Consider the following 14,623-nt stretch of genomic DNA (forward strand, 5'->3'; position numbering starts at 1 on the left):
GTACGGCCGTCACCCTCTTCCCCCCCTCCCTACTCCCTTGCCCTCTGGTTTGCCCGCTGTGGATGAAATATCTCGTGATCTTTCCACCATTTGGAAAGAGACCCAAAATTCTCTCTTACAGGCTTCATCACGCATGAAGAAGTTTGCTGATAAGAAAAGAAGAGCTCCCCCCATTTTTTCTCCTGGAGACAAGGTATGGCTCTCCGCTAAATATGTCCGCTTCCGTGTCCCTAGCTACAAATTGGGACCACGCTATCTTGGTCCTTTCAAAATTTTGTGCCAGATTAATCCTGTCTCTTACAAACTTCTTCTTCCTCCTTCTCTTCGTATTCCTAATGCCTTTCACGTTTCTCTTCTTAAACCACTCATCATCAACCGTTTCTCTCCCAAACTTGTTTCTCCCACTCCTGTTTCCGGCTCCTCGGACATCTTCTCCGTAAAGGAGATACTGGCCTCCAAGAAGGTCAGAGGGAAAACTTTTTTTTTGGTCGATTGGGAGGGTTGTGGTCCTGAAGAGAGATCCTGGGAACCTGAGGACAATATCCTAGACAAAAGTCTGCTCCTCAGGTTCTCAGGCTCTAAGAAGAGGGGGAGACCCAAGGCGGGGGGTACTGTTATGCCGAGCGCTCCGGGTCCCCGCTCCTCCCCGGAGCGCTCGCTACACTCTCACTGACCCGGTGCGCTGCGATACCGCCTCCAGCCGGGATGCGATTCGCGATGCGGGTGGCGCCCGCTCGCGATGCGCACCCCGGCTCCCGTACCTGACTCGCTCTCCGTCGGTCCTGTCCCGGCGCGCGCGGCCCCGCTCCCTAGGGCGCGCGCGCGCCTGGTCTCTGCGATTTAAAGGGCCACTGCGCCGCTGATTGGCGCAAGTGGTTCTAATTAGTGTGTTCACCTGTGCACTCCCTATGTATACCTCACTTCCCCTGCACTCCCTCGCCGGATCTTGTTGCCATTGTGCCAGTGAAAGCGTTTCCTTGTGTGTTCCTAGCCTGTGTTCCAGACCTCCTGCCGTTGCCCCTGACTACGATCCTTGCTGCCTGCCCCGACCTTCTGCTACGTCCGACCTTGCTTCTGCCTACTCCCTTGTACCGCGCCTATCTTCAGCAGTCAGAGAGGTTGAGCCGTTGCTAGTGGATACGACCTGGTCACTACCGCCGCAGCAAGACCATCCCGCTTTGCGGCGGGCTCTGGTGAAAACCAGTAGTGACTTAGAACCGGTCCACTAGCACGGTCCACGCCAATCCCTCTCTGGCACAGAGGATCCACCTCCTGCCAGCCGGCATCGTGACAATGGTGCTGATTGTTGGGGCAAGGTCAGATGAGTCTGGGCATTTAAAACCTTTGAGATTGACATCACCTGGTCTTCCCAGATGATGATTGAGAACAATCCATGACACTGGCAGGTCTCAGCTTTGCAAAGGGGGCAGTGCATGCTATAAATTCTGCAGGGTGCCCAAACTTTTGCAGATGCCATTTTTTTGTTTTCTGTTATTTTGAAAGTGTAAATGATGGAAATAAAATCTAACTTTTGTTGACATATTATAAGAATGTCTAATCTGTAATTTGATGCCTTTTGGAGATTTTTCCATCTTTCCTTGGCTTCTTTATGCACATTAATACACATTTTTACCTGGGAGCCCAAACTTTTGATCCCCGCTGTACCTCTTCCTCATACACTACTTTCCTCTTGCATTTCTCTGACTCACACCCATTATGGATACACATCACTTAGTCTTTGGTTTTTCACAATTTGTGTTATTATCTTTATTGCGCATGCGTTGAAGGAGCCGGCCCTGGGGGTAATATGACTTCGCTTGGGCGAAGTACTGAGTTCAACGCAGTGCACGTGCGCCAGCCCTCGGCCCACGTGATTCCAGGTACACAGCGTCATGTGATCCGGTCAGCCGACAGGCCTGTGACATGGTACCCGGAAGTCAGTGTGCCAGGATGTGCGGCAATCAATAAAGTGATGTAGCACTACATGATTGGCCTGTGGGAACATAAATAGTAATGCCTACTGGAATCCTGTGCCTGTTTACTACCGGCTAAGTATATGATTCCCACCTTGATTTTTGCACTATATTCACCGTATTTATCGGGGTATACCACGCACCGGCCTATAACACGCACCCTCATTTTACCAAGGATATTTGGGTAAAAAAAGTTTTTTACCCAAATATCCATGGTAAAATAAGGGTGCGTGTATACCCTGATACACCCCCAGGAAAGGCAGGGGGAGACAGGCCGTCGCTGCCAGCTTCTCTCCCCCTTCCTTTCCTGGGGTCTAGAGCCCTGCTGCCGGCCCTTCTCTCCCCCTGGCTATCGGCACCGCTGCCCGTTCTGTCCCCCTGACTATCGGTGCCGGCACCCCATTGCCGGCGCCGCTGCCCCGTTGCCTCCCCCCATCCCCAGTTGCATAATTACCTGTTGCCGGGGTCGGGTCCGCGCTGCTTCAGGCCTCCGGTGTGCGTCCCCTGCGTCGTTGCTATGCACTGCACGGCGCGGCGCACTGACGTCATGCGCCGTGCAGCGCATAGCAACGACGCAGGGGACGCACACCGGAGGCCTGAAGCAGCGCGGACCAGACCCCGGCAACAGGTAATTATGCAACTGGGGATGGGGGGAGGCAACGGGGCAGCGGCGCCGGCAATGGGTGCCGCTGCTCCTTCTCTCCCCTTGGCTGTCGGCGCCGCTGCCCCATTGCCGGCACCGATAGTCAGGGGGACAGAACGGGCAGCGGCGCCGATAGCGAGGGGAGAGAAGGGCCGGCAGCAGGGCTCTAGACCCCAGGAAAGCAGGGGGAGAGAAGCGGGCAGCGACAGCCTCTTTCCCCCTGCCTTTCCTGGGGGTGTATCGGCATATAACACGCACATAGACTTTAGGCAAAAAAATTTAGCCTAAAAAGTGCGTGTTATACGCCGATAAATACGGTACGTTTACATTTATTTGCTGCTATTACTTTGCTGCATGTTAGCTCTGTTTCATACTATGCACTAAGGAACTTTTGTATGATATCTGAGTGATACCTGTATTTTATCATCATCCCCCTCCTGGGTGGATATCCTCCTATTTTAATGAAACTATATGTTAATAAAAATTATGTATTATCCTTTACAAAATGATAAATGACTCCAGTTTTTCTTTGTATGCCCATGTCCTATTTAAAGTATAGTTTTGCTTTTAACAACTCTGTTTACCACAGAAACATCATGCTGTCATGTGACATACAAGCTTTCTACTAACTGTGAACATTACAAATGTCTTGAATAACCCCCCCCCCCCAAAAAAAAAAAAAATTAATAAATGCATACAAGATTGTATGTATTAGAGCACAGCAGATTAATAATACATTACAAAAAACAAAAGGGCTTGGTAATTGCTTTTGTTTGGTATGTAGACACAATCAATGTTATCAGATTTCTCAGGCTTTATGTTCACTACTTGCCCTCACTGAGAAACGGGTGAAAGGGGACACAGTGACAAGAATGACATCCACCCGCGTATTGTTTGTGTATCTAGAGAAACTATTCTTTACCATTTTTATATTGTCAGCATTACACATTTTCCGACACTTTCCTGGCCAAATATTTTTGTTTGTCAGTCATTACACAACTTGGGTTTATTGTTCTCTGCTACTTTTCTGTGATGTTCCACCACTGAAAAATGATTATGAGTAGTATCATTCGGGCAGTAATGAAAGGTAAGCATACAGTATGTTTAGCTGTGGTTTAAAATTAACCTGGAATATGTCAGATAACCAACCCCCTATAAATATCCACACTCATTATGAAAAATGATGTATCAAGAGTTTTGATCGGTGGGGTCAGAGTGTCCAGACCTCTGCCGATCAGGAGAATAAGTCGGGAGAAATCTGTGCTGCCACGCACTCCTCTTCTTGCCTCCCACCTTGCGTGTGTCATGTGATCCAGACATGTTCATAGACTTACCATGACTATTTTGTCTTGATCACGTGACACAGAGCCGGGAGAGAACATGAATGAACTTTCACTTTACTGTTAAAGAGGGCCAAACTGTATGGAGAATGACAAACCAAATTCTATTTTTAGAAAGGCATAAGTCAAGAGCTCTTTCAAAGATTGTTGTGTCTCATTTAAGACTTTTTCTGTTGTTATAACGATACCGTAATGTAATCTGATGGACCCTATTATACAGCCCTGTTATATGTCAATGGGGTCCATCAGGCACTGGTGATATCAGGCATGCAACTGATCTGACTTTTGCTTGTAGTTTCCATAATAAGTGTATGGCCTTTTTTCATATAATTAATTTGCATAAAGGTTTATTAACTCTAATGGTATAATCTAGAACAGAGTCTATGGATATATTTCAAAAGAGCATGAAATGTGAGGTTAAGGAAAACTGTCATCTGTTCACCCACACTAAACCCAATACACTGGGTTATTGTGTGGCTGAACAGGAGACCGATGAGGGGGTTAATGGGTTAAATACATACCGGCACTCCGGAGATCTGTCCCTCTCAAGATCGGGCCTGCGTGCTGCAGGCGGGCCCAGCGCCTCAACTTGAATATTCATAGTCGCGAGTCACATGAGCGCTCAGTCGGCGCAGCGTTCACATGACCGGCAACAATGAACATTCATATTGAGCCAGCGGGCCCGCCTCCAGTGCGCAATTTTCTGAAGATGGATGCCAATCTTCGGAGGGACAGTGGAGTACCCCTTTAATACATCGCAGAAACAATAACTCATTGCCATTGATATTAAAATATATTCATTGTTGGTTCCCTGCTATATTCTATATGTAGGCTGATGTCTACAGTTACTCTGGTAACTGGAATGCGATGTATATCATAAGCAGCACCCTGCAGTTACTGGTAACACAGCAGCTTTAATATATGTCTTTTGCCTTCTCCTGTAGCTCAGTCTACTGTGTCTTCTGTTTCTTAGGTAACAAGAATTCAGCTTAATGTTAAATGCGCAGCCACAATTTAGGGCTAGTTTTATTACAATAGTTATTTGCTTGTTTTATTATTGTAATGAGTCACGGCAGGTGGTGGATCCTCTGGGCCTGTGTAGATGATGATGTGAGCTGTGCCAAGGAGCGGAGTCTAAGGTGCCACTGGTTTTCACCAGAGCCCACCACAAAGCGGGATGGTGTTGCTGCAGCAGGCAGCACCCAGGTCGCTACCCCTGGCACGACTCGTCCACACAGGTAGCTGGGATGTGGCAGGAAGCAGTAGGTTAGGGCAGGCTGCACAGGTGCAGGGTAAGGTAATGGAACTAGGATCAGGAACACAGATATCAGGAACACAGAAGCTTTCTCTAGGGCACAAAGGCAACAAAGATCCATCCAGGAAACAAGGGAGGAGCTGATATTTAAGGACAGGGGACCGTTGTAGACACTTGATTAATAGAGCACTGGTCCTTTAAGTAAAAGAGCTCTGGCGCGCGCGCTCCCTAGGAGGCGGGGGCACTCGCGCTGGGGCTGCGAGGACACAGAGAGGTGGAAGATGAGGGAGGTGAATGACGGGCTGGGATTCCCATGTAGGCGCATCCTGCGATACGAATCCCAGTCCCACCGTGGGGAAATAAGAAGATAGCGCTCCCGGCCGGCGTGTCCAGCCGGAGCGCAGGTATTAGTTATTTTAATATTAACCATAGAAGTTTGACAGTTAACTTTCTGGCACCAGTTGATTTATTTTTTTTTTTCCACCGGAGTACCCCTTATAGTATATAAGGTCTCACAGCTGACAATGCATTTCTGATCAAAAACCACTCGTTTAAGGGACAAATAACTGCCTGTACAACTCAGACAGGATAATGTGGATTTCCAAAAATTTTTTAACTAGGAACCCCCACCTAAAAAAAAAATCAAAAAAAAAAATCATTGGTATAGAGAACAATTGTTCAATTCAAAGCATACTACAGTAGATACACCGCTACTAGACAAACATTGTATGCCACATAACTATGCTTTAATCAAATTCTCTGTGCATGTATCTGGAAATTATACTGGACATTTTGGTTCCAATTGTGCATCAATAAATTGGAGGCTGGTCACCCTTATTCCAACTGAAAATATCAACAAAAAAGAGAACAGCGCATATATGAATCAAATAATAGCTTTATTAGTACATAAATGCAAAAAAACATACATTTTAAATATGTATCTTAAAAAAGAAAGGAAAACTCACTACTGAAACAATACAGACAAGGAGTAAGGGATGCCAAAGTGGAATAGACTAAAGATGAGGGCTCACCCAAATGACCAAAATATAGAATAGTAGGGAAAAGTTGCTTATGTAATACCTCAGAAAATGTACATAGTAGCACTAGCAGCAATTGCTGCTCAGCATTTAAACATGACCTAACCCATAGGAATAATGAAATCAAGTATAAAAAACACAATAATATTACCAAGTGGTAGAGAGGTAATCTGGTGAGCCGTCACCACCCAACGTTTCGCACAGAATGGCTTCTTCCAGGGCCTCAGACTGTAAGAAAGAAGATTCTCTTGTGTGATGAAACTGAGATTTATGGCCTAAATTCTAACCGTCATTTCTGTCCCAGTGGCTGGAACAGGAGTACTGGTCAGGGTTGAGGAAAAGCTGAATGGAGCAAAGTACAGAGATATTTTTAATAAAGACCTGACCTCAGACTGAGATGAAAGTTCACCTTCAAACAAGACAATGACCCTAAGCACACATGGCCAAAAGGACACCAGAGTAGCTTGCGGATAATTCTGTTAAAGGAGTATCTCCTGTCCGCACTTTGGGGGGGGGGGGGGGGTTGGGGCTGGTTCTCTGCTCGCTAGGGCCCCCATGTGATCTCCTGTATAGTACAGAGCCCCGGCTCACCCATATATCTCAATGAGAAAGCCGTTCCGCAGTCTTCAGCTCTCCCATAGAGATATATGGAGGTGGTGTGGCAGTATAGTTATTACATTACCTGTATCCTGGCTGTTCCCTATAAGCTTAATACACCAGATAAAGTCCCTCTCTTTTATGTTATGTTATGTTTCTATGTATAGAAATGCACTGTAGCAAATAAAAAATATCAAATATTTTGTATAGTATCTTAATAGTGTGGGTCCAAGAACAGATTCACTAAAATCCTGTAACCAGCATGATAGGACGAAGAAAGAAGAAAGCATGAAGAGTTTTTCTAAAGCTCTTACATTTAGATAAAATTGGATTTTCATAAATTGCTTCATAAGAGCGGAACTAATTCAGTTCTGCATTGCTGCAGGCACTTGGTGTTAGACATGGATTGTATGACATTAAAAAACACGTATTAGTGTACTCAATTCTTTAGTTTGGAAGCATTCACAGAATTTCACATTTTCATGTACAGTGTCTGTATATAAAACACTTCTGACCAATTCCTACTTTATTTATACAGTAATGGTTAATAAGGTTGAAAAAATGCCCATCTAATCCAACCTATAATACTATCGTGTTGATCCAATGAATGGTAAAAACCCAAAGAGGCATTTGCCAATTGCACCATAGCAGGGAAACATTTCCTCCCCGACTCAAAATATACTCAAAATATGGTAATAAGAATAACTCAGTGTCTTATCTCCAGAATCTAGAAACCCTAAAAGATTGGCAGAGAGTTCCATAGTCTCACTTCTCTTAAAGTACCCATACACACAAGCTTTTGACTGACAGCTATACTCTCCTGCTCACTCCATACACATGAACACTGAGTGTTCATACATTCTGAAAGGTGAGAGAAGGGTAAGCCACCATGCCTGATCTTTCTCTTCCCTCATGTCATCTGTCAAGGAAGAATCCCATTAGTCAGCTGGTCCAGGTTTGGCTCACTTTAGTCTAATATGTATGGTGGTGTGTGTGTGGTGGGGTCTATACAGTAAAGAATCCCCGTCTATGACCAGGCCTAGGTATAAAAGGACCACTAGAAATCTATGTACTGACAAAACTGATGTGCATCAAAAAAGAAGTTATACCTGCCCGATCCCCCGCTGCTGTTGTCCGATGATGACAGGCTGCTCTTGGCTGAGCAGTGCTTTCTGCTTTTGTTTCTCAGAAAATACTCATTCAGCCAATCACTGGCCAGGGCGGGTGCTCAGCGGTCAAAATGAAAGCAGATGGTGCTGCTCAGTTTCTAATGGAAGCCATGATGTTGTGATGACCCTATTGTCTGACATAACCAAACAGTCACCAACATTCCCACTGTTATAATGGCTCCTTTTGGAGTTCCAGTTTTTACTTGTAAAAACTGCATTAGTTATGGGATCAGCACTTGTTTACAGGGCCTTCACAAGGCTCCATCAGTTGTGCGTGCCATTCTTCCTGCACAATAATGCTCCACCATTCGGCACAGTTGGGACAAGCTTTTGGTGTGTAGCCTTCTTTTTCATCTCCAAATACAGAGTTGCACATTTGTGCTATAAAGTTACATTTTATCTGTTTGAAGAACATTTTTCCAGAAGCAATGTGGAACATCCAGGTGATCTCTGGCAAACTGGCCACAATGTTCTGTTTGGACAGCAGCACCTTTTTTGTAATGTCATTATATGAATATCATTCGAAGGTCTTTAGACCTTACCCTTGGGTTTCTTGTCACGTTTTTCAGGATTGGTGGTTGTACTACTGGAGTGATTTTGACAGGACATCAATTCCTAGGGAGAGCCATGTTCTCTCCAGTTGTAGACAGCTTGCCTAACCTTGGCTTCATGTACACACGGGTCTTTAGCAATGGTTTTATAGACCTGTATTGCTGTAACATATCTTCGGAAAGTTGTTTACAACAAAGCATAGCCCACACTATTCAATATTTATTGAGAAGAACAAATTTATCACTAACCAGGCTTTGTGTGCCTATATTTATTGAACAAAATACCTGTGATACCAACATTTCCAATCTGATCACCTTCACTTAAAGCCTGTCATATCACAGAAACAAATAATGGTTATATGTGTTATTCACTAGGTCATGCAAATGCTATACATGTCTTTTATATGTGTCTAGCTTCTGTATTTGGCTCACAAATCCCTCTTTTCTGCTGCTCACTCATTCTGACATCCACTTCTCAGGAAGGGGCGTATCCAAAATAAGCACTGAACTTGCCCTCACATGCATTCACTTCCTAGCTGAGTCTTTTCTGCTAGGTCTCTTCACTGTTATCAGTTAGAAGTCTGATAGGACAGGAGTACAAAGGAGTAATAGTCCCACCCTCACTTTTTGGACTTTGTCCCTGCCTGTGCTTTAGCTGGGACAAAGTTGATGCTGTAGCCAGACAGAATTATGTTCTGGATGGTATGGGGACCCAAAGTGCAATGATTACTATAACAAGGAGATACACATTTGGTTAAAGGGGTTATCCAGATTTTTTTTTTTACATTTTTGTATTCTGCCCAGGCTGCCATAATAAAAATTATAAACTTCAAATTACCTTCCACCGCTGGAATCGGTCTCCTGTCCTCCAGCCCCAGTCTTCTTTCGGCTTTTGCTGCCTGACACCTAACACTGCGTTGAGCTAATCAGCGACCACTGGTTTGGCCGGTGATAGACTGAGCGGCAGTGTCATGTAATGGGCTAATAATTGTAATAATGAAATTGTAAGATTGTTTCTGTTAGTCATTTAGTTTCATTGTTTTCATTGTGTTTGTTTTTAATTGTGTGTTAAATAATAAGACCACATTTTATTAGTAATCAATGCAAAAAAATTCTGATAATTTCAGGGGTTTATTCAATTATTCTTGTGCTGCCTCTTTACATCGGTGTTTATTAACTCTTTCTTTCTGCTTGTTTAGGTTGAAAAAGCGAAAGTCTGTGAAGCAGAATCCAGAGCTCACAGCCAGTAATTCACATGTTGACCCTCCACCCAGCAAAGACAGTAGTCTGAAGGTGATTCTAGGACAAGCTCCTCAGAAAGCACTCAGTCTTGAAGAAGAAAAGAAAAAGAAAAAAGGTCAAGGGAAGCAGCTTTGTCGTAATGAACATAAAAGACACAGCACAGGTATAAAAACTCATTGTGACATGTTTATCTTTTTTTTTTTTTTTTTTTTCACACCTTAAAGAGTTACTCCAGTGGGGAAAAAAATTCTAATCAACTGGTGCCAGAAAGTTAAACAGATTTGTAAATCACTTCTATTTAAAAATATTAATCCTTCCAGTACTTTTCAGCTGCTGTATGCTCCACAGGAAGTATTTTTTTTCTGGAGTTCTTTTCAGTCTGACCACAGTGCTCTCTGCTGACCATGTCAGGAACTGTCTAGAGAAGGAGAGGTTTGCTATGGTGATTTGCTTGTACTCTGGACAGTTCCTGACATGGGCAGAGGTGTCAGCAGAGAGCATTGTGGTCAGATAGAAAATAATTCCAGTAAGAAAAGAACTTCCTCTGTAGTATACAGCAGCTGATAAGTACTGGAAGGATTATGATGTTTAAATAGTAGTAATTTACAAATCTGTTTAACTTTCTGGCACCAGTTGATTAAAAAAAAAAAAAGTGTTTTCCACCTGTACCCCTTTAAGGGCAATAGGCATTTATGTCCTGTACATGAAGCGATCGCAGGACGTAGATTGCAGATTATACTGATTAGTGCTATGCCTATGCATAGCACTGAACAGTATTAGCAACCAAATATGGGGACATTAAAAGTATAAAATAAATAGTAAAAAAAAGTAAAACATTTTTTTTGTTAAATGTGAATAAACCCCTTCCCTAATAAAAATGTAAATCCTTTTTCATATTTGACAAAAAAAATTATTAAAAAGAAAATGCATAAATGGCTGAACTATTAAAATATAATGTTAATGATCCCGTATGGTGAATGGCGTAAACTAAGAAAAAGTCCAAAATTGCTGCTTTTTGGTCACATCACATCCCCCAAAAATTCAATAAAATATGATTAAAAAGTTACATGCAAAAGTGGTACCAATAAAAACTACAGATCATGGTTCAGAAATTGAGTCCTCATACAGCCCTGTATACTGTATAAGTTATAGGGGTCAGAGTAAGGCAATTTTAAACATACTTATTTTGTTTAAAAATATTTTTAAACAATCCCACCGGCTCAATTTGAATCAAAATTGTCGTGGGTTATGTGAGCGCTCAGTCGGCGCACCGCTCACATGATCCGTGACAATTGAGCCGGCAAGCCCGCCTCCAGCGCGCAATTCACTGAAGATGGATGCAGATCTTCGGGGGACAGCACTCCGGAGTGCAGGTACGTATTTAACCCGGTCATTGGTCTCCTGTTCACCCACACTATAACCCAGTGTATTGGATTTAGTTTGGGTGAACTGATGACGGTTTTCCTTTAAAAGAGTTTTACAGTATCAAGGAACTTATCCCCCTTCCAATCAAAGTTCTCCTACCTGTGGTCATGTAATGACATGTATCTTCTGTGGGAGAACTCCTTTAGGCTGTGTTCAGATGGTAGAATGTCCGGGGGGAAAAATTTTGTGCGGACATTCCACAGACAGAGTGCTAGGACTGCTAGGACTGCTCAGAAATGCGCCATCTCATAGATGCGTTTTGTTGTGGAATCCGCAGAAAGAATAGACATGACTATTCTTTCTGCAGATGCCAGAATCTGAATTACAGAAATATCTGGCATGTAAATTCTGCCATGTGAAGAGTGTAGCAGAATCCCATTGCAATCAAGGGGACTTTGCTGCTGCTGTACACACGGAAATTACATCATGTGAACATAGCCTTTGGGTAACATTAGAACTGGCACATTTGCATATCTCAGAATTCTGCAACGTCTTGATACTTTTAGCTTTTATGTGTAATTTGATCAAAACATCACATAAACAGCACCACAAAAGTACATAGTTGTGTCTGGTATTGCAGCTCAGTTCCATTGACGTGAATGAGTTGCAATTCTATAAACAACCTATAGAGAGTTATGGCATTGGTTTTAAAAGAAACCAGCTATGTGTTCCTTATCCTGGACAATGATAAAGAACTGCTCTCTCATGAAATATCATAAAATCTCCCACAATAAGGGGGATCCACTTATTGAATACAGGAAGGAAGTTCCCTGCTGAATTTCCGTAGTGTGCATTCAGCTTTTCCTCATTATTTTTCCTTGTCATTTCCTCAGTATGCAAGGAAGAAGGGAGGAAGGTGACCTATCAACCCAGGTGCTGCGGATGCTTATCTCAAGGATGGATGGAGACAGATTGGTACTATCACAGATCCCTCGGCAGGGACCACTTTATTGTTTTAAAAAAATAATAAAAATAAGCAGAGTACAGATTCATCAGATCTGATCAAGAGGGTGCTTCCCTTGAAACGCATAATCTGTACTCTGCTCATTTTTTATAATTTTTTCAAAACAATAAAGTGGTCCCTGCCGAGGGATCTGTTATAGTACCAATCTGTCTCCATCCATCCTTGGGATAAGCATCCGCAGCGCCTGGGTTGATAGGTCTCCTTCCTCCCCTCTTCCTTGCTACTTCACCAGGACTGGAACCTGCCTCCTGTAACCTCCTGGCTTCAGCAGCGGTTCTCATCGGATTGTACCCTATACATTAGGGTGATATGCGCATGTCCTATTGCTTTGAGGTGAGCGGCCACCCAGTAGACGTGTCGGTAGCCCCAACATCTAGTATTGTTCTTATTTGCTTGGGGTAATAGACGAGGCCAAACTCGTGCGGTCTCTATTTTTTTTCTCTACATTTCCTCAGTATGAACAGATTGCCAATCCACAAAGAAAATTCAGCTAGGAATTTCCTCGCTGAATTTCCTCAGTGTGCACGAGCCCTTAGGGATATCTTCCAGGTTCATGGCAGAGATAGGCTCTTGTAAATCTGCTGGTAGTTGCCACTAGGGGGAGCTTGAGCATGTGTATTGCTCCAAAAATATAGGATAGAAAATGAGAAAATCACAAGGTGCAAATATTCCTCCACACTTCAGTAACTTGCAACAGCTGGAGAGTCACAGATTAGGATAAAATGATTAAGAGCATAGTGGCACAGTTCATTTGGGTGGCATCGTAGTAAGGTTAATTAAGGGAGCAGTGGCACAGCTTATTAAGAGGGGCAGTGGCACAGTTTATTAGGAGGGCAGCATCATCCATTGTTTGAGGGGACCCAGAAACATCACTTACGGTTTCAACAAGGGGCACAGGATTGGCAATTTTATATTGGGGGGCAGTATTCAGGGTACAGCATGTGGCAGTATTATATTCATAGTGTGTGGTAGTATTATATTTAGGGGAACAGTGTGTGGCAGCATTCTTTTCAGGGGCACCGTATGTGGCAATGTTCAGGTCATACTAGATGCAACAGGCAGCACCTCTTTCTTGCATTGCAGTGTGGCTGCTAGGTGTGAAACAGGCTCTAGTGCTCAACTCAGACTTTTATTTCATGGCAGACCTAGATAAGCAGACCCTAACTATAAGTAGATGAGTACCACACTAATGAACTGTGCCACTATGTACTTATTCATTTTATCCCAGCCTATGACTCTCCAGCTGTTGCAAGCTACAACTCCCATCATGCACTGACAGAAAATAATCTATATATTTATATATCTTTATCTATATATCTTTTAACTGACTCCAGTTTTCTATAGTTTTTTCTGTGTAGTTTGGTTAGGAGTTCACTCATAGGCTTGTATGCATTGAGTGTTATATTGTGGGACCTAAGTCATTTAATTTGGTTAACATAGTAGGCACTTTAAAGTAAAAAGCCATTTAGTATCTTGTTTGCCATTATTGCTAATTTTCGATAGTACCTCTACACAGTAGTTACTCCATAGTAGTGTCCTGACAAAGTAGATACCCTCAATAGTACACCCACAAAGCAGTAAGCTGCCTTAATCGTACTGCACACAGTAGCTGGCCCCCAATAGTGTCACCACAGAAGTTCACCCCCTAACATTGCCAGCACACAGTAGTCACCTCTTTATGATGTCCCAACACAGTAGTTACCCGTATAGTGCCCCACACAGTAATTAGCCCCTTCTAATATTGCACCTTCACAGTAGTTTGTCCCCAGCAAAAAAGGTATCCTCCATAAAATAGTTAATTGTCACCTAATAGTGCTTCCCAAACAGTAGTTAGCCCTTATTAGTGCCCCACACAATATTTAGCCCCCACCAGTACCCCTACAAAGTAGTTAGAACCCTTTAAATCCCTACACAGTAGTTAGTCCCTCAAAAATGATCTGAAACGTAAATGCCCCACACAATATCGCCCCTTCCCACCTAACAGAGTCCCCTTTGTGCCAATTGAATGAAATAAATAAAAAAGTAACTTACCTTTTCCAACTTCCAACTTTACCTGCAGGTCGCGTCCCCTGTGCAGGCAGCTGGCATGATGATGTCACCAACCATACTGCCTGTGCTGGGGTGCGACATCTTTCTTCCGTCAAGGCCACAGGCATAAAGCTGCCTGCAGTTTAGAAAAGAGCAGCGGTGAGCCCATGGCCAATCAGAGGGAAGCCTTGGATCATAGCATTCATGTGGATGGAACTTTGAGGCATGCCACCTATCAAAATATTCTTGTAGACCAAGTACACAACTTCATTACGATAGTATTTCCGAATGGCAGTCGACTCTTTTAGTAGGTTAATGTGGCCTGCCATGGTGCAAAATTCTTCAATAATGGCTTGAGAAATATGGCAAACAGTTCATGTCAGGATACAATATCTGTAC

At 43.5% G+C, this 14,623-nt stretch overlaps 1 protein-coding gene across 3 annotated transcripts in view; it reads left to right on the plus strand.

Moving 5' to 3' along the window:
- Window positions 1–14,623, plus strand: part of NCOA7 (nuclear receptor coactivator 7) — a 211,120-nt gene that overhangs the window by 116,901 nt on the left and 79,596 nt on the right. For all 3 annotated transcript variants that reach the window (XM_056566476.1, XM_056566480.1, XM_056566477.1), the window contains exon 3: window positions 9,765–9,970. In XM_056566476.1, the coding sequence (XP_056422451.1) occupies window positions 9,765–9,970 (206 nt within the window). The remainder of the gene's footprint in view (window positions 1–9,764; window positions 9,971–14,623) is intronic.

This window comes from Hyla sarda, chromosome 3, assembly GCF_029499605.1.
Source record: "Hyla sarda isolate aHylSar1 chromosome 3, aHylSar1.hap1, whole genome shotgun sequence".
Lineage (NCBI taxonomy): Eukaryota > Metazoa > Chordata > Amphibia > Anura > Hylidae > Hyla > Hyla sarda.